The sequence below is a fragment of the Esox lucius genome, chromosome 1, assembly GCF_011004845.1.
Source record: "Esox lucius isolate fEsoLuc1 chromosome 1, fEsoLuc1.pri, whole genome shotgun sequence".
Classification (NCBI taxonomy): Eukaryota; Metazoa; Chordata; class Actinopteri; order Esociformes; family Esocidae; genus Esox; species Esox lucius.
The window spans coordinates 19,117,394-19,138,824 of record NC_047569.1 but is presented as its reverse complement, the minus strand read 5'-3'; the positions used below and the strand labels follow the sequence as shown (position 1 = coordinate 19,138,824).

The following is a 21,431-nucleotide window of genomic DNA, read 5'->3' as shown; positions in this document are numbered from 1 at the left end:
AATAGCCAAACCGAAGCAGCCTGTATTACTATACACCCCCTTCCAGAAGCAGCAGTCTTGGGGAAAAAGCAATTTGGAGGTGAGTGAATGAGAGGGTCCCTCAGAAGAAGATCTGAGATGGAGAGGGGGCAGGGGGATCTGGAAATTAAGTGGGCACAATTCTGTGCTGTGCTGCCGACGTGTCTGGAACAACAATGAGCCGGCTCTACCCGTGTGTTTTGCAGAATACCCCAATGCAGCAGCCAAGTCAGCTTGCAATGGTTGCAATAGATAAAAAACAATATCCAGCACACTCCAGCACGGTCCAGCAAGTCACAGAAGTGCTGTCACTTACATACTTGTTTGTAGGATCCAATATTCTAGTCAACATCTCTCCCGGTCTTGTAAATACAAAAGCTGCTCCAGTTAATTTAAATGTTTTTATTGTCTCATAGTCGTATACATGGATGATGCCATTTCAAATTATTATATTTGGCATTATCCAAATGATACATGACTGAAGGATGAATGTGAGTAAAGCTATGATGGTGTGTGTGTGTGTGTGTGTGTGTGTGCGTGCATGCGTGTGTGCGTGCATGCGTGTGTGCATGCGCATGCACAGGCCCAAAGAGGGATTGTGAAGGTAGGGATGGGGAGGTTTTGTGGAGACATAGGAGGAGTGGTGAGTTGCCGGAGTTGTCAGCAGCATGAAGCGATGTGCAGTGCCAATGCTGATCTCAAAAGATTGGGAGGGCATTGATATTGTCACTAACCATCAGCTAGTGGGTGTGTAAAACTGTGGCAAATATGTGGCAAACACAAAAACAGTTGGTACAAACAAGGTTTTTAGCTGGTCTCAACACATCTTCATCTGTCCTTATTGTTTTCTTTATTTAGATTAAAATTTTAAAAAGTGCCCACTTGGAACCTGTGATCTGTAACCAAACAGCTTTTAGGCTATAGAATGTGATGTTTTTTGAGTCTGCAGAGCCCTAGGACCACACCTCCAGACAATAAGACCTGACAACTCCTTCCTCTGTCCAACTGTTCTGCATGATGACTCTTGCTTCTTGTCCAATGTTCACTGGTTCTTTTGGTCAGTGTCTGGTGAGGTTCCACAGTTGGTTTGTACAATTGCTAACAAAAACAACATCATCAAGACAAAGAAACATTCAAAGCATCCTAGATTCTTCAAAAACAAATCAGGGTTAGAATATGATTACATTTCCAAGGCACTGAATATCCACTGGAGCACTGTAAAGTACATTATTAAACCTTTAATAGTGCTCATCAGCAAACCTCCTTTAAATGACTGTAACAACCGTGGATGGCCTTGTTTCTTTAACAATCATGTTTGTGTAAATATCACAAAATCTACTTGATAAGAACCTGTTACTGTATTCAGGTGAATGTTGTTACTAACAATACAGTAACTGCTATTTATTGTGAAGCTTTTGTAATGTTTACACAAATATTATTTTTAAAGAAACAAGGTTCTCCACAGTAATTTAAAGGAGGGTCGTTGATGAGCCTCTGTGGATGGTGTCAACCAAAGAAAGTATGCCGTCACTTGACTTTTTAGAGTTTAATTTATTTCATTACTCAAAATGACAGAGCCAAAGTGGGTAGGACTTTTCACAATAGAAGATACTGTTTTCATATTGTTTGGTGATACTGAGCTGGAAATGTCCTTGCTCTTTGAAAACGTTAATACTGTCGAGATGAGTAACAAATAAACAGCAAACATGTTTGGCGTTGTCTATGTTTGATTTTATAACATTTTGGTAATATTTTTGAGATGTCAGCAGCATCCCTGTTGTGATCAATTGATAAACGAGCACATCATCTGTGGAGTTCCAATGATTGCTTGCTGAGTCTCATAATGGAAAGAAATGCATTCTTTAGATGTGTAGTTGGCTAACTAGTTGGATGTTTTCTCGTGTTTCTTTAGATTCCATTCATGTTTGGACACTGCCATAGCTAACTAGCCAGCTTTTTCTGTTAGACTATCTAGAAAAGTTGTGGGGCCTCCAAGGTGTGCTTTGCCTGCAATTGAAAGTGTCACTTTCAATAGTTAGTCATGAGCGGAGGTGGTAATGTCTTGATTTTTCTACAGATGCCAATCATATAGAAACGATCACAGCTGCTTGCTGTAGCTAGCTAATTATCTGGTTCATCTGTCAGAGAAGTTGTGTGTTAGGAAATGTGCAATGCACTTGCAGAGGGTGAGTGAGAGGGCAAGGAGGAATAGGAGGAGGAAGAGTGAGAGGTGGATGGTGAGGGACCAGGATGGGAAGTGGGAGAACACACCAGAGAGGGGAACCTACATTCCCAATTCTTTGTTGTGTTGAGTGTGATTTGTTTTTTTTATCACGTCTTCACAATGGGAGAAAACTAATTTAATTATTCCTATGAATTTGCTGTCAAATTAAGAAATGTATGTGTTATTTAAAACAAAGTAAACTTGTCATGTCATTTGGTCTTGGTGGGTGACTGACTGACTGACTGACCCTTGTTAATTAGCGTAGTGGTTAGAGAAGCGGACTTGTGAACTATAGGCCCTGAGTTCATATCTCCTAACAGGCAAAGTGAAGTACGCATTGTGATTTATTCCGTATTGGCGACAACTTCACTGGCTAAATCCCAACCTGAAACTGTTTGCGGTTATATTGCGGCTGTTTCTGGCATGGAATAGTTCATCTTCAGTCTTGCTAGAAATTGCTCAATTCTTATGATTATTCCTAAGAAGTTAGTAGATACTAGTAAGCTTATTACTGGCTAATAAGCTGTTAAAACGGCCAGTAGTAAGCCTATTACTGGCTAATAAGCTGTTAAAACGGCAAGTGGCAAAAGTAATACAGTTCATATACGCTAATTGTGTTGGAGGTAAACTTAATAAGAAACGTTAGTCAGTTTTACACAATCCTCAATGGAGTCTAGCGACTGCTGAAACATGTAATGCCGAATGGTTAAAGACAGTGCCTCTCATTTGGAAGACCTAAGTTCGAATCTATTGAGAGCAATGACATTTATTAATTATTTCTGGTAGATTCCACGATTCTCTCGTCTTTTCACTTGATGAAAAAGTTAGTTATCGTCGCCTTTTTTGATAGTTATTGTATAAATGTAATTCACGAATGAAAGAAAAAAGTATGTTCTTATGCCATGAAATGAAATAGCTTTGGCAGACTCGCTAGCAATTGCTCAATTCTTATGACTATTCCAGTAAGTTAGTAGATACCGGTAAAGCTTATTCAAATCAAATCACATTTATTTAAAAAGCCCTTTTTACAACAGCAGTTGTCACAATGTGCTTTTACAGAAACACCCGGCCTAAAACCCCAAGGAGCAAACAAAAGTAGTGTTGAATTTCAGTGGCTAGGAAAAACTCCCTAAGAAGGCTGACATTGTGAAAGAAACCTAGAGAGGACACAGGCTCAGAGGGGTGACCAGTCCTCTTCTGGCTGTGCCGGGTGAGATATTAAGAATCCAATTGGAATAATTTATAAATGCATGTGGGCTAAATCCAGAGTCTATTTAAATTTAGACTTGGTCAGAAGAATGACCAGATGGACAGGGACAGCAACGGACCCCCCCAAACCAGGTACTCCGCAGGTGTGGACCAGGATCTCATGTCCTCCTAAAGTTTAAAACGAGGAGGAGACTGGGAAAATTCAGAAAATGCATTCCTCATATCAACGATTTATAGTAGAGAAGGAGAACTTAGTGGAGAAGGAGAACTGACCCAATCCCCCAGCACAATTGTATAGCAGCGTAAGACCTTGGGACTGAGACGGGGGGGTCCGGTGACACTGTGGCCCTACCCGGGGGAGGCCCCGGACAGGGCCCAATAGGCAGGAAATCAATCCACCCACATTGCCAGGCATCAACCTAAGGGACACCCACCAACCGCAACCACCCTGTGTGTAAGTATTATTACTGGCTAATATGCTGTTCAAACGCAATACATAGTAATAAATGGCCAATTAAGTATTAAAATGAACTGTGGCAAAAGATAATTTGTTCAGGATAGAGACAAGAAGCTATACTGACACCCAGCAACATTACAGTTTCATGATGTGGTGGTTAACGACACAGCTTTTCACGTGAGTGTCCTGGGTTCAAATCTTGAGGTGGCAAAATTTTCTATAGAAAGCAGGCTTGCCTGCTTTTTTGTTCTGCTATTGCTGTTTGTTTGAAATGTGTGAGAATGTTTATTTATTATCCAGATTCTCTGGATTCTACAGCAGCATTCTAGAGTTCGGTTGGGGTCTAAAGGATTAGGAAATTGCTACAATATGGCACAACTGTGAATCTGTCTAGAACACAGCATCTTCTAAAACAGTGTGTCTGGGTGAGAAGCCAAAAAACTAATTTAGTTGTGATGCAATAAGTTGTATAAAACTCCAAGGCAGGTGAATACATTTGAAAGCCATTGTACATTGCTTTGGTCCTAATATTGACAGACATCAATAGAATATTGCAGTGGTAAACAAACATGACTAACTAATGCAGATAGCATACTAATATTGTGGAACTGCCTCCATGGAACTGAATGGACCGCACCTGGGCTTGTATTTACAGACAGCTACTTCTCCAAATTTAAACGCAGTTCACAAAGGCTGATTTTCCACTCTTACAAAGATAAAGACAAAGCACAGAAATAGACTGAACTCTGTAAGTGATACGCAAGTTACACACCTGATTTGACTGAAATGAAAACAAAGCAAGCACATCTGTTACATTACAATTGTTCATCTGTAGTCAAAATTATTGTCTGGGAAAAATCAAGCTTGGACATAAACTTGTTACTTTTGATGACAGATAATAATTTACCACTCTTCTTAGCAATAAGAAATTGGTCTGAGAAAAACAGGTGCTATATACATCTGTTTGAGGGCTGCAAGGTGGCCTAGTGTTTAGGGCATCTGACCAGGGTCCAAACATTTCCTGTGTCTAGAACCTCTTACACCAAGGTTGTTCTGACCTGAGCATGACAGTTAAACCCAACTGCTCCTCCTCCCCCAAAACATTCCCCCCAGTTGTCGTTGTAAATATCAGTTGATTCTAAATGAACTTTTCTGGTTAAATAACAGTAAGATCTCTATATATATGTGTGCTGCTACCTTCCAAATCGATAGACATACTCTGTTATCACTGGCAGATAATTGACAGCTAAAAGTTTGCTGTGACACAGGCTTGCATATATTTATTCCATTACCTTGCATCCATGCCTGCCTGGGCTCCTCAAATGTACTGTATTAAGCAGTCAACCAGTTAGGCAGAGGAGTAAACAAACTACTTTTGGCAGGGCTTTTGAGAAAGGATGATATGTATTTTACCCTTGAATAGCCAAAGAGGAACAGAGACAAATAGTTTGCATAGTTTATTGATGACTTCTTATATTAAAGGGGCTTAAATAAACAAGCTCTTCACTCTTAATAGGCTGCTTTACTTTGTCAGGGAATGTAATACCAGCTCAACAGGCCTGCATTTTTAAAAAGCATCAACACTTGCACAGTTAGTGAACTCCAAAAAGAATGTTTCTTGATGTAAATTATTTTTTTGTCTCTGTATTCCAGCACTTTGGATTTGGGCAAAAACAACTTAGCAGGCGGGGGAGTAAGATATAACGGAGTATATCTTAACTTTGCAGGGTTAAGGAGACATTGGGCTGAAATGTGTCTTTCCTCTACAGTATATAAAGGTAAAATGGTGATGATGTTATGTAGCTGTTACAAATGTATAACTGTAGAGTTTTTAGCAACAATTATCTTGAAGCTTGTTTAATGAAATCTTTACCATTTGTTGTATTTCAATTATTTAAGTTGAATTTAATATTTTGTGAAAGACTTCCCTTTACATCAACACAGTGACAGACCCTGAGTTTCCTTTTTTCACTAACATGGGAAAATTGAAGAATACAGCTGAAATACAAAACATTGGGAAGGCAAGAGACACAGGAGGAGAGACAAAAAGAGAGATGAGGGCATGGAAGAGAGAGAAAACGCAGATATTGCTGAGAAAGTAACATTTAGAAATGCTGCCTACTTATTTTGTTCATGCTCAAACTTCTTAGCTCGTCAGAAATGTAAGTGACCACTAGGTTTAGAGACTGCCACTATATATATATGTATGTATGGGTGGGGTGCATAACCAGATTAGTGTCTAGTTAAATTTTCTATTGTTTTGGCTGGTAAAAACAGAGTATGTCTACAATAATATTAGCCGACCCATATACAATGTGATTTAGTAATCTACTATTGACGCATCTTTCACAGAACAATGATAGGCGATACCTTGTGTTTAATCTTTTTCAGATAGGACTTGTTTAGAAGATTAGGCAACTTGTCAGATAGCTGTAACATGGCACTGCCTTCAAGATAAAACATTATACAGAATTTATCACAATATTTGAGGAGGAAAGGTGTCGGGAAGCATTCTGCCAAAGGAAGATGATTTGCATTTGATGCAGCCACCTCAACTCCACACAGGTAGGCCGTGATTCTGCTTGCTTTGCATTTCAGAAAAGTGTGATGATTGACTGCTAACAACATTGACTTTTAGAGTGCAGGTGACATTGATATTAAACTAAGAGTGCAGGTTTATTTCTGTAATTCGCTCTTTGAAAATCCATCGTTGGTGGCCCTATTAATCACAGAGAATTGTATCACAGCAATTCACAGCATTTAGACATCTATTACTTTTTTGCCGGACCGCATAAGTGGAGCCGGCCTAGAAGAGCGAATGTCTCTAACTGACCCACTGACTGACTCTTGTTAAATTGCGTTGTGGTTTGAGACACGAACTATGGAAAAACAGGTTCTGTGTTCGACTCCCATCCCAGTTAAAACACATTATGCCTTAGAATTTGTTCAGGACACACAAAAACTTCACTGGCTGCAACCTTCAGTGGCTATGTTGTAGGAAGCCTAAAATAAAACAGTTTACTGTTATATTGTGATTATTTCTGGTGGATTTTCAAATTACGTATAAGGATTTGTTGAGGATAGACAAAAACGTCACTGGCTACACAATACTCTCGTCTTTTCACTTGATGAAAAAGTAAGTTATCGTCAGGGGTGGGTAGAGTACTGAAAATCTGTACTCAAGTAAAAGTACTATTGTCTTAAAATGTACTCAACAAAAAAGTTTAAGTACCACCTGAAAAAACTACTCAAGTAAGAGTAAAAGAGTACTTGAGTACTAGTTATATACACTCACCTAAAGGATTATTAGGAACACCTGTTCAATTTCTCAATAATGCAATTATCTAATCGACCAATCACATGGCAGTTGCTTCAATGCATTTAGGGGTGTGGTCCTGGTCAAGACAATCTCCTGAACTCCAAACTTAATGTCAGAATGGGAAAGAAAGGTGATTTAAGCAATTTTGAGAGTGGCATGTTTGTTGGTGCCAGACGGGCCGGTCTGAGTATTTCACAACTGCTCAGTTACTGGGATTTTCACGCACAACCATTTCTAGGGTTTACAAAGAATGGTGTGAAAAGGGAAAACATCCAGTATGCGGCAGTCCTGTGGGAGAAAATGCCTTGTTGATGCTAGAGGTCAGAGGAGAATGGGCCGACTGATTCAAGCTGATAGAAGAGCAACTTTGACTGAAATAACCACTCGTTACAACCGAGGTATGCAGCAAAGCATTTGTGAAGCCACAACATGCACAACCTTGAGGCGGATGGGCTACAACAGCAGAAGACCCCACCGGGTACCACTCATCTCCACTACAAATAGGAAAAAAGGCTACAATTTGCACAAGCTCACCAAAATTGGTCAGTTGAAGACTGGAAGAATGTTGCCTGGTCTGATGAGTCTCGATTTCTGTTGAGACATTCAGATGGTAGAGTCAGAATTTGGCGTGAACAGAATGAGAACATGGATCCATCATGCCTTGTTACCACTGTGCAGGCTGGTGGTGGTGGTGTGATGGTGTGGGGGATGTTTTCTTGGCACACTTTAGGCCCCTTAGTGCCAAATGGGCATCGTTTAAATGCCACGGCCTACCTGAGCATTGTTTCTGACCATGTCCATCCCTTTATGACCACCATGTACCCATCCTCTGATGGCTACTTCCAGCAGGATAATGCACCATGTCACAAAGCTCGAATCATTTCAAATTGGTTTCTTGAACAAGACAATGAGTTCACTGTACTGAAATGGCCCCCACAGTCACCTTTGGGATGTGGTGGAACGGGAGCGACGGAAGACAAAATTGTTAAGAAAGAGTATATGAAATGTAACGGAGTAAAGAGTATGATTTATTTAAAAATAAATACTTGAGTAAGAGTAAAGAGTACAGCCCCCAGAAAGTAACCAGAAAAGTACTCTTTCTTCTGAAACTGTACTCTTTTACTCATTTGCGTTACTTGTAACGCGTTACTACTCACCCCTGGTTATTGTCACCTATGTTGATAGTTATTGTATCAATGTCATTCACGAATGGCTAATAAGCTGTGGCAAAAGCCATACAGATCGTAGATGCTATTTGTGGTGGAGGTAAACTTAATAAGAAATGTTAGTCAGTTTAACACAATGCATAATGGTGTGTAGAGAAATATTACTGGCTAATAAGCTTTTAAAATGGCCAGTGGCAAAAGTCATACAGTTCATAGTCTCTTATGTGTGAGACCCTTGTTTAAATCCTGGGAGAGTAACTTTATATTGCAGGCCGGCTGCAATATTATTCATTTCATAGCTATACAGTATGTGCTGTTCCTGACAAACCTTTTAGTTTTAAAAGTAATCCAATCTATATTGCATGTAGGTAATGCAACATTGGACGGTTTGGAGCCGAGTGTGAAGCAGTGGGGATGAAAATCAGTACCTCCAAATCCGAGGCCATGGTCCTCAGTCGGAAAAGGGTGGCTTGCCCACTTCAGGTTGGTGGAGAGTGCCTGCCTCAAGTGGAGGAGTTTAAGTATCTAGGGGTCCTGTTCACGAGTGAGGGAAGGAAGGAACGGGAGATTGACAGACGGATCGGTGCAGCTTCTGCAGTAATGCGGTTGATGTATCGGTCTGTCGTGGTGAAGAAAGAGCTGAGCCGCAAGGCGAAGTTCTCGATTTACCGGTCAATCTACGTTCCTACTCTCACCTATGGTCATGAGCTTTGGGTCATGACCGAAAGGACAAGATCCCGGATACAGGCGGCCGAAATGAGCTTTCTCCGCAGGGTGGCTGGGCGATCCCTTAGAGATAGGGTGAGAAGCTCGGTCACCCGGGAGGAGCTCAGAGTAGAGCCGCTGCTCCTCCACATCGAGAGGGGTCAGCTGAGGTGACTTGGGCATCTGTTTCGGATGCCTCCGGAACGCCTTCCTGGGAAGGTGTTCCGGTCCCGTCCCACCGGGAGGAGACCCCGGGGAAGACCTAGGACACGCTGGAGGGACTATGTCTCCCGGCTGGCCTGGGAACGCCTCGGTGTCCCCCCGGAAGAGCTGGAGGAAGTGTCTGGGGAGAGGGAAGTCTGGGCATCCCTGCTTGGACTGCTGCCCCCGCGACCCGGCCCCGGATAAGCGGAAGAAGATGATGGATGGTGGTGATGGTAATGCAACATGTTTACACTTTTAAGAACTCAACAATGACTGCCTCTGTATATCTCTGATGGGATTATGTTTTCAGTTTGTCTTTGGAGTGTTTGGTATAGAGTTCTCTGGGTTTATTTTAAACATTATAGTGTTCACAAAAAATATAAGCATTGTGTATATAATGTCAAGATTATGTATTACACTGTCAAAGTTTATTCTGTTTAATATTCCGTTTCTGCTCTCTAAACCCAACCAGAAAACTAATCAACATTTTCTTGTCAGGGTGCTTTGACTTACGACCTCAGTATTTCTGGAGTACTAGATACAACCTTGACACCATTAACATAAAAAAATACACAGTACCAAGGCTATGTAAATATAATAACTTATTTTGCATCCTGATAGCTGTGAAGCCTTACAACCTCACGTATTTCACATCATGTTTCATGAACAAAAACCAAATAAGAAATATTCATTTGAATTTGCTATAGAGCAGGTGATTGGCATCTTGAAGGGTTTAAATGGAAAACGGTTGAAAAAGTTGCAAATGGGTATACAATGCTCCGTGTGTGGTGCTTTGGTGAATATATATCAGGAAGTGTGATGTTCACCAAGAACAGGTTAAGGGTGTAGCCACGTATACATGCGTAGCTATGTACACTCACCTAAAAGATTACTAGGAACACCATACTAATAATGTGTTTGACCCTCTTTCGCCATCAGAACTGCTTTAATTCTACGTGGCATTGATTCAACAAGGTGCTGAAAGCATTCTTCAGAAATGTTGGCCCATATTGATAGGATAGCATCTTGCAGTTGATGGAGATTTGTGGGATGCACATCCAGGGCACGAAACTCCCGTTCCACCACATCCCAAAGATGCTCTATTGGTTTGAGATCTGGTGACTGTGGGGGCCATTTCAGTACAGTGAACTCATTGTCATGTTCAAGAAACCAATTTGAAAGGATTCGAGCTTTGTGACATGGTGCATTATCCTGCTGGAAGTAGCCATCAGAGGATGGGTACATGGTGGTCATAAAGGGATGGACATGGTCAGAAACAAAGCTTCAGGTAGGCCGTGGCATTTAAACGATGCCCATTTGGCACTAAGGGGCCTAAAGTGTGCCAAGGAAACATCCCCCACACCATCACACCACCACCACCAGCCTGCACAGTGGTAAAAAGGCATGATGGATCCATGTTCTCATTCGGTTTACGCCAAATTCTGACTCTGCCATCTGAATGTCTCAACAGAAATCGAGACTCATCAGACCAGGCAACATTCTTCCAGTCTTCAACTGACCAATTTTGGTGAGCACGTGCAAATTGTAGCCTCTTTTTCCTATTTGTAGTAGAGATGAGTGGTACCCGGTGGGGTCTTCTGCTGTTGTAGCCCATCCGCCTCAAGGTTGTGCGTGTTGTGGCTTCACAAATGCTTTGCTGCATACCTCGGTTGTAAAGAGTGGTTATTTCAGTCAAAGTTGTTCTTCTATCAGCTTGAATTAGTCGGCCCATTCTCCTCTGACCTCTAGCATCAACAAGGCATTTTCGCCCACAGGACTTCTGCATACTGGATGTTTTTCCCTTTTCACACCATTCTTTGTAAACCCTAGAAATGGTTGTGCGTGAAAATCCCAGTAACTGAGCAGATTGTGAAATACTCAGACCGGCCCGTCTGGCACCAACAACCATGCCACGCTCAAAATTGCTTAAATCACCTTTCTTTCCCATTCTGACATTCAGTTTGGAGTTCAGGAGATTGTCATGACCAGGACCACACCCCTAAATGCATTGAAGCAACTGCCATGTGATTGGTTGATTAGATAATTGCATTAATGAGAAATTGAACAGGTGTTCCTAATAATCCTTTAGGTGAGTGTATGTTTCCCCTTAGCAAAACATACATGCACATACTTTGTTTTACAACTACAAATAAAATTGTTCAATAAAAAGTTAGTGACAAAACTCTGAGAGTGAACATTTGACAATGACAAGTGTAATTCTGATTCGTAGAATGAGTGGCATTTTTTTCAAATATAAGTTATTTGTTTTTGAGTTTAGTTTCTTAAAAAAAAAAAAGTTAGATGATTGCAAATATAAAAACTACAAAAGTGATTATATAAGTATGACTCTTCAGTTACCAGTTACAAGTCAGTAAATATCTTTTACAACTACAAAACTGATTATGCAGGTACAACTATAATGGTAGAAGTTCGCAAACCTTTTTTACAGCTACAAGACATAAGTCACCATTTCACCTTCATACTTTTCTTCTTTCCCTGGCTGGCTTCACCCATACAGATCATTAGTTTCACTTTTCATTAGCGGAGATCAATAAGGCGGATCAGTCGCTTGTGGCGAGGATGCTCTGCTCCATGGACCTACCACTTTCTCATCTCCTTTCCCCTCATTGCTTCTCCCTTGTTCTTTGGCTTCGTCATTAACTCCAGCTCCCCCTCATATTGGCCATAATTCTCCACTGTTGATAGGTATACATGGTGGAGGGCAGAGGAATAGGGAGAGAGCCAACAGGACTATAGAGAATGATTATACTAATTCTGCCAAATAAGGCAACTCTGAATGATAACCCAATAAAGGTGAATTCAGAATCAGTAAGCTCACAGGCCTAATAATGGAGATGGTTGAGTATGTTGCTGGAAATGAATGTGAAATCATCAGGTAATTGCAAAGTTAGAGATGCTGTACATGTCAGTCAGTAGATTATATGAGCATACCTGTCTAGAACACATCCATCAATCCACAACAAATTATGTCTTTAGTTTAGATTTCTCTTTTCTTTGACTAAATTAGTATTAAAATGTAAGGGCACTGTTGATGACTAAAATGGCTCACTGTTTTCATTTTTGTTGACTGATGGTTGCTAACGAATGTTGAGTGATGATTGCTAATGTATTATAACTATGCAATGTAAAAACATGTCACTACATTTATCGTTGTTATAAATTGGCAATATTTAACAATATATATCAATTTGTGGTTCTGGGTGGGGAACCTTTTAAAGTTGATGGAGAGGAAAAGCAATACGAATAACACATTTCCATTTCCCGTTTCTCTGTCCACATTCTTATGTGTAGATCCCAGCTTAATCCTCACTTACCCAGCACAGTCAGCCGGGCAGGACGGGACCTCATGGCTGCCTGGATTGCCTGACACTCAAAGACCGCATCATCCATTATCTCAACATGTTGGATCCGGAGGTGATGTTCCCCTGTACTTTGGTCGCCAATTACAGTGTAACGAGGGTAACCTGAAACACAACATATTCCCTGTCAGAACCTGAAGTCTATTTAAACCTATATCAGCATATTTTTCAATCCAATTGAACTTTTAGGAAAAGGCATGATATCACAACATAGTTCAGCAATTCCAAAATGCAGGCAATCGGAACTGAATGAAGGTATTAATGATATATTCCAGTACAGGTCAATCAACCAAAAAAAAATCCACCTTAGCTGTATATTTATCCATGCTGTGGTCCTCAGAATTATACTGCCCTCAAATTCTGTTAATCTCCAGCAGTTAGATGCAATATACTCAGAGCAGTCAATATGAGTATTTGGACAGTGACATAAGTTTAAAAAATAATTGCCCATGTATTTTAAATAAAACAGTGACCTTAAAGTTCAGACCGTCGGTTTTAATGTCAGGGTATTTGAGAGAGAAATGCATTCCTTTATACACAGTCTGTCATGGCAGCACCACCACAAGCACAGGCCTTCGGTTCCCAGCACACCACGTCCCACAGTTTCCCCGTTGCCACGATCGTTGTCTCCCGTTTATTGAGTGCACCTGTTATGTTTGTTTTCACCACTATTTAGACACAGCTTTGTCACTGATTCATTGTCGGGTATTTTTTTGGTCATAGCCCAGGTCACTCTCTGCCTCTGTTACTTATCCAGTTTTCTATTTGTAATAACGCTCCAAGCCGTGTTTTGTGTTTGCTCAAGTATTTGTTTATTAAAACCCTTACTACAAGCACAGTCCCCAAATATTCGTGGACCAGAAGTCATTTGACAATTTGGTGCTCAGCTGTTCCAAGTGTGTCATTGCACTGTTAATTCATCCACACATCGTTTAAGGGTGATTGTAAGGATGGCATTTGCATTTTGAGTCTGTTGTCTGTCAACATGAAGGCAAAGACAGTTCAGTACCAGTGAACCAGGCGATCATGAGGCTGAAACATCGGAAAACAAATTGATCAGAGACATACTGTAGCTAATATGTTAGGTGTGTCAAAATCAACTGTTTGGTAAAATGTGAAGAAACAAGAATGGACTGGTGAGCTCACCAATAGCAAATTACCTGGTTGAACCGGTAGAACACAGAAATGGTACAGTAGATGATCAAAAAAAGAAATTAATTTTGAAGAACAAAATAATCAAGAGGACTTCAGGATGTAGGCATTGATGTGTAGAAGAGTACCATAAAGATGGGTTCATGATTAGAGTTTGTGAAAGAGAGCAAGGAAACACTGTACAGCTCCAGACACAGTCCTGTGGACAGATTAACCTGTAGCGTGATGGAAAGAGTGTGTAGAAAGAAAGAAAGTGCTTTAGATCAAAGCATACTACCTCGTCTGTGAAATATATTAGAGGTATTGTTATGACTTTGTAGTGTAATAAGACATGTCTGTTGAGGAAGAGTGGAAGTGTATTCAACGAAGATGTGCGTCTGGCCAAGTCTCCAACAGACCCTTGATAATGTTAATCAGGGGTCCTGCATAACATTTTCTTCTCTAAAGATCTGGAACACCAGGTGTGGGCCATCAGCCCCACCCTCCTGAGCTCACCTGGAGAATTGTAAAACAAATTAGAATGTAACTAAATGCATACTGTAGTGTTTGGATTTCCCTTGTTCCCCATAAAGGGCAGAATAGGCTGATATGCTTTATTGTACTGTATGGGTTATGGATCAAACTTCACAAGAACAATGTAGAAATGTTTGTCCTTGTTGCATGTCAGACAACAACCGGTGGCAACGCCTCGTCCATTCGATAAGTTAGAGCAGGTGATTGATTAAGTGGGACAGTTCCTGTCCTTTGTGTTCATTGTGTTTGCCAAGGTAAAGTAATGCTAATGACTGTTTGGGGGAGTGTTTTAGATATGTCTGATTTTAGGATAAATAGCCATGTCTCTAAAAGGTTATTTGAGTTTATCATTGTTAAAGAGAACTCCCAACATGTTGTGTTGTAGTCATATTTAGGAGTTATTCTTCGTTAAACAGACCTTCCAACACATTGTGTTGTAGTCATATTTAAGAGTATGTCATCGTTAGAGACATCCCAACACGTTGTGTTGAAGTCATAATTAAGAGTATGTCATTGTTAGAGACCTCCCAACACATTGTGTTTTAGTCATATTTAGGACTCTGTTGTTAACAGAAGCTCCTAGCACACCTTCGTTCTATAGTGTGTCTTATGGTATACTTAGTAGACTGTTAGGTTATTTGGGAGGACGTTGAATCGTGTTGGTATGTTTTTTATTGTAACTTTATTACTTGATTGGAACTAATTGTATTACTTTGGAATATGGATTACTACGGCACTCCTCGTTCATCTTCACACTCAAGCTCCTAAGGCTACTGATAATCACACACATCCGTAATTTGAAGTGACCACACTTGCCATCCCTGAGTTCTGTGTTTCTGACTAGTCTGGATGTATCCAGAAACACATGTTAATATAGTGTTAGGCTCGTGACGAAAGGAGTAGCTAACCTTTTCTAAGGACTTCCTACATATGGTAATTTACGATAACTTTTATTTACTAACAATATGGAGTCAGATTATATATTTATATTTATTTGTCACTCATTTCCAGTGCAAGGGAATGACACCTTAGTGTGCACTCTAGCTGTCCCCCGGTTACCTTCTAAGTGGTAAACCTTTCGAACGACTCACTACAGCTTGGGAAAAATAAATACTTTAAATCTGTCTTATATGCTGTCAGAAAACGGCCATGTTTGACTGTCTGTAAAAAACCTATTGGCACCAAAATCTTTATAAATTAATGTGAATTACTCACACAAGAACATTAAATATGGCCATCCTGTTAAGGACATACTTATAACACTATTTGAATGCAATAACAATGTATGTTTTCACACATCCAGCAATTAATTTGATCACAATCTTTAAAAATAAGGGTGAATAACAAAATAGAGTAATTGTCTATATGTTTAGTTGAACCATACAATCTGTTATAATATGAATACCATTTGCTGGAATAGTTAAATCATCAATTGAAAATACCAACTTAACTATTTTGAATGATGCATAAGAGGTATGCTGGAAATCTGAACATGAAAACCAGAGGATGACATTTTGTTGTTATTATCATTACTCTATAGGAAGTTGGTAGTGGGGTTTTTCTTTTGTATTTTTTCCTGTTATTGGATTCTATAATGTTACCATATACAATACTTTGACTAGTTTGTAATTCGAAGTGAAGGAATATGAGTAAGATGAGTGGAATACAATCCTATTCCCATCGACTGACGCTTACAGACAACATTTCCACGTTCCTGCCTTTTCGATTTAACTCGAGAAGCCCCACTCCACAGATGATACTACTGAGCACATGCCGCTCCTCCCTGAACCTGAATAAGCACAGTTTCTGAACATTAATGGACTGAGGGTCCAATGGACATTGGCAAGATATGTAACACTGAATATATTATAATTCTACCCACGCTGGCTGGACTACTAAATCTCAATATCTCTTGAGTGCAGCAGCCGAGAAAAGGACTAAGCTCGTTTCTGATGCATTGGTTGATCATGGTGCGATCCGTGAGTCCTACGACTCTCCATGTAGTGCACAGACTCACCCAGTAAGAAAACCTGGTGAGTGTTGCTATTGTACGAAATATAAGAGTCTCAAATGTGTCTGTTTATGCTAGAGCACTTTTTATGCCTATCATTTTTTGCATCCTTTCTCAAGTACCGTCTGATGGTAAGTTTTAAATATTTATAGATTTGGCCAACGCATGCACCCGGATTAACAGTTTTGTCTTGCATTTACATTTGAAGGGAATAAATGGATTTGGACTGTTGCCAACAGGGGTGCATTGAGGCCCCTGCCTTGTTTTTCCATTTAATGTTTCACAATTTGGAGGCATTTGTTCCTCCACAAGGGCTGCAAATTGGTTCAACATGTCAACGATTCTTGTTTTGTTCCACCACAAAGGAGGCTTCTGAGGCTGACACTTTGTCTCTCCTATCGTTTCTTGCTGACAATGGCCACAAAGTATCTTGCTCCACAGCTCAGCTTTGTCAAACTGGTATAAGGTACCTTGCTACGATGTCATTCCTGGGGGTTGCTCCCTCTCTACAGACAGGGTACAAGCTATCCACAAGATGGCTACACACATCGCCAAACAGCACATGATGTCTGTCTAGTGTGTGGCTGGGTATTGCCGCCCATGGCTGTGGACATTGCGACTCTGACACCACCTGAATGGTATCCTCTGATCTTATTGACTGCACTCCAGAAGCGGATTAAGCCTTCCAGGAACTAAACGTGCTCTCTTGTCTGCTCCATGTTTGGGCCTACACGAACACTCCCGCCCTTTCTGTCTGTTAGTATCTGAAAAGGCCACTTTCATGCCAGATGTTCTCACCCAACATTATTGTGTCATATTGTGCTGTAGGTTATTATTCCAGGACCTGTTTCCTGCCTACGTTTGATTGCTGCGACAGCTAAGGCGTGCGTCCCTGTCCTGTGCTGATCTTGTTGCAATGACTGAACTGGTTGTGCTTGTTCCACATGCTGTTCATTCCATTATCAACCAGGCCAAGACTGCACATCTCACTCCCGCTTGGCTACTGCAATACTAGAACATGCTATTAACCATGTCCCATGTTTCATTGCAACATTGCACTGTTCTTAACTGTCACTTTACTCCCTGCAGCTGATGCTGGAGAAGAACATGACTGTGAATTACTCATTGAGTTAAGTACTACACCTCATGTCGGTTTGACTGAGGTCCCCACTGACAACCCTAACTAACAGTATATTGTTGACAGTTCAGCTTCCTGTATTTACTCTGGCCACCCCACCATGGCATATGCGATTGTTACTGCACATGACTTTGTGGAAAGTGTACATCGACCCTCTCACCTCTCTGCACAAGCAACTGAGCTATTTGCCCTTATCTGAGCATGTACTGTATTTTAGCCACAGGTGACACAAGTACAATTTATACTGACTGTAGTTGTGCATTTAGTCTAGTACATGATTTTGGCACTTTGTGGAAACAATGTGGCTTCCCCACATTATCTGGTACACTTATTATTCCACTCTAGTGACCCTCTTACTAGATTCCATTTCGCACCCTCAGTCAATTTCTGTTATGTAATGTAAAGCTCATACTTCTAACACTGACTCGGTTTCCGCTCTCTTAATGATGCCTCTGGTGTGTGGCTGGCTGTGGGCTTGCGCCCAGCTCTACCAAGGTCCAGTTTTCCATTCCTGGCTAAATTGATACATGGTTATGTCCATTGGAAATGTATAATATAATGTTTTTGCTGAGACATTTTGCAACATTGTGCTGCTTACAATGTTGTTATTGGTGACTCCGTTTGGTGACTCCAGATAACTTCAATGTCAAAAGCCTTGCAAATTAATTTGAGGACACAATGCAGTTACTACCCTCAGTCAGGAGGGGCAGTAGAGCATGTTAGTTGCACGATGACATTGAAATTGCCGAAATTGCAGGCTGAGTCAGGGTTAACCTGAATACAGTTGTTACCATTGATTCTGATGAACATGCATGGCAGAACATATTCGGCCACTGGCTTGTACCCTCATGAAGTTGTCACCAGACAACTCATGAGAATGACTAACACCCTTTTGCTACAATATATTCTCTCTCCCGGGAATGGATGATGGCATGAATGAGAACTTTTGAAGTCTTAATAATGACCTGAAAATCCTTTTCCCCAGAGTCAATGCCATTCAAGAGGCAACCACAATACTGGGCTTGGTGATTTTGTGGTGGTAAAATATACACACCGGCCACAGTATTTTTCCAGAACCCAAAGGAGAGGTGCCTACAGCCGGGCAAGGAAGAGGATCCACATTCTGCTAATGGCAGCAGTCTGCTTTGACCTGCTGACCATTGCACTGCTCCCCAATCGCAGGATTGACCCAGTGTAATCAAGGCTGAGTAATTCTACCTCCACTGTCCTACGGCAGGATGTACTCTAAACAACTGCTACTCATATTCACAGGTTTGGCCAATTTTGGACCATGCAAAGAGCCAGTACATTCTAGAATCAGTTGCTGCTCCTTTTTTATTTTTACTGCACTGAAATATACTAATGAGTCACGTTATGAATGTGTAGCTGTTCCTCATTCTGTGGACTCCCCATGGCATCTCAAACTCTGATTGCAAAGGATACGCTTGACTATTCTGGTGGCCACTTCGTGTGGAATTCTGTTGAATAGCAAAACAACATGTCAGGTGAATATGAACATAACTAGACATTTTCAGTGTTTCCCCTGCTTCCATTATCTAACCAATGGTAGCATAGAAATTAGTGTCACACAGTCTAACAGATATTACCATTACAGTGAAATGAAACACTGCAGCAACGTGTCTTGATTAACATCACGTTAGGTCATTGCATGGTGCAATCATCTATGCTATTCATATCTGGTTTGCTCACAGTTATTCCCAATTGAATACACACTATTCTCTGAATAATTCCGCAAACCTGAAACCTTAACACAATGACCATTATAAAAAGTCACGTCTCCCAAACCTTAAACACCCAGGGAAAAATTAAATTCTGGCCCAAATATTATACACACAGCCCTCAAAATCTAATAATTGTGTCAGAATCATACACAGAGACATCCTATCTGGATGTCTCTGTGTTTGGCCTGGGACCTCCTCCTTTGGTGATGTTTCCACCTCCCTTGGTGATATTTCCACCACTTTGGCCTGGGACCTCCTCCCTTGGTGAGGTTTCCACCTCCTTTGGTGATGTTTCCACCACTTTGGTCTGGGACCTCCTCCCTTTCTCGGTAGCCTTGGTTCCTTCCCCAGCGCCGCTTCTTGGTCAGATTGAATCCTTCCTCCTCCTCTGTGTCTACCCCTACCTCTTCTTCTTAGTGCTATTTTTTGCTCCATTTATCGTGTACAATAATGAGTCCTTGTGTGCCCTTTTTTTTATACCTGACAGAACAAAACTAACTGAGTGAACAATTTGATTAGTTGGGTTTGCACAGGTGAGGTGTGTTGTAATGTGTTGGGGCTTTCAGTTTTGTCTGGTGACTCATGTATTCTCACAAATGGCACAGGTGTTTTCTCAATGGCAGTTGTGCTAAAACACTGAGAGTTGTGTGTAGTGTTCTGCGACATAAGTGAACTGGAATAGCAAATTGAGTTGAAGCAAGTGTGCTTGGTTCCGCAGAAATGGTTCATGGTTTTGGGATGTTACAGAGGCTTGAACATGCAATCACTCTGTGTGTGCTTTCAGTCACGGTGTATAAACAACTGGGGAAAACTGTAATACTAATAGAAGGCTGGCCCTGACCCCAGTCCCCAGTGGGGGCACAGACTCACAATTATAATTACTGGGTGTGTGGTTAAAATGTGTATACATACCTTCCAAATGTCTTGCTAGGATGTTATCCTTTAGTTAAGAGCATCTGTTGTTTTTACCTGCAGCAGCCCCATGCAGCTTGTGGTAATGTGTGCGCACGTCGTGACTTCACTGAAAGGTTTGAAGCATTAGCCCTTACTGTTAAAACCAACTGTTAGGTCTTCATGTAAAATTGTGTAGCATTAGATTACATTCTGACAAAAGCAGGGGGTCTCTCAATTCTGATTGGTGAGTTGTACTTTCATCCTCTCCGAAGACTCTGTTGTAACTAATATCATTAATAATTTGAAAGACAGAGTGCATAGTGAAATGTAACCAGATGTGTGGGATCCGTATGTCCGGTTAATTATACATTTTGGTTTTGTGCCTTATTTTTGTATTGGTGGTTTTCGAGTTGAAAAATGACGAGGGATCATTTCAAAGCTAGTTGCGTTCCATGTCTTGTAATTATAAAAGGAGGAAAAATGGTGGCCGTTTCATCAGTTTTCCTTTGAAAAGGTGATGTTTAACAAAAATTATCGTTTACATTTTTCTTAATGAAATTGCTGATAAAAATTTTGCCGATGAAAGATTTTTTGGTATTATAACAGATTGGAAAAGGGAGTGGAGTTAGGCATGGAGGAGATGCAGAGTCACGCTGTTTGAGAAACGTCTTTTGTTACCTGATAGGTCTCTGCCAACTCCTAGAGCTAGGCCATCTTTGATCCACAGGACCACACCATGGTAACCAGGAATGGAGCAGGGCAGGGTGACAGGCTGACCTGCCACCACCACCAGGTCCTGGGGCTGCTGGGAGAACATGGCCTGGACCCCTGGAGAAACACACATAGAGATATAGACATTGGTAGACATTTGAATAATCAGTACAATTTTGAAAACCAAGTTTTAACTGAGTTCTTTCGAAACCATTCACATACTGTCCACTAGCTTCAAAACACCTAACGAAACAAGATAGCTGCAAACACCTAACAACAAGATAGGTACATTAGGTGTACTCCGCTATGTGGAAACTACTTGAAAATAATAAAAGCCTTTTTATATACATAGGATTCCACTATGTAGATTGAAAGCTAGTATGGCATAAATATCTAAATCACGGCTCTGTCTGCCAACACCATGTCACAGGCACACTACCTCACACTCATGTACTTTAGCTTTCACCATTATTAGGCACACAGTGGCCAACTCGTTAGGGGTAGAGGGGCGTGCTGAAGAAAACAGCAGGGAATGGCACTTACTGAGAAGTGTGGCTGACATGCACTGTTGGGGAACATGTTGGCCAC

The 21,431-nt window shown here is 41.0% G+C and overlaps 1 protein-coding gene across 3 annotated transcripts in view; it reads right to left on the bottom strand.

Moving 5' to 3' along the window:
* kirrel3b (kirre like nephrin family adhesion molecule 3b) overlaps positions 1-21,431 on the bottom strand; it is a 191,401-nt gene that overhangs the window by 76,724 nt on the left and 93,246 nt on the right. For all 3 annotated transcript variants that reach the window (XM_034292094.1, XM_020041329.3, XM_010893311.5), the window contains exons 2-3: positions 20,811-20,960; positions 12,638-12,787 (exon numbers count right to left, since the gene is read on the bottom strand). In XM_034292094.1, coding sequence (XP_034147985.1) covers positions 12,638-12,787; positions 20,811-20,960 — 300 coding nt within the window. The remainder of the gene's footprint in view (positions 1-12,637; positions 12,788-20,810; positions 20,961-21,431) is intronic.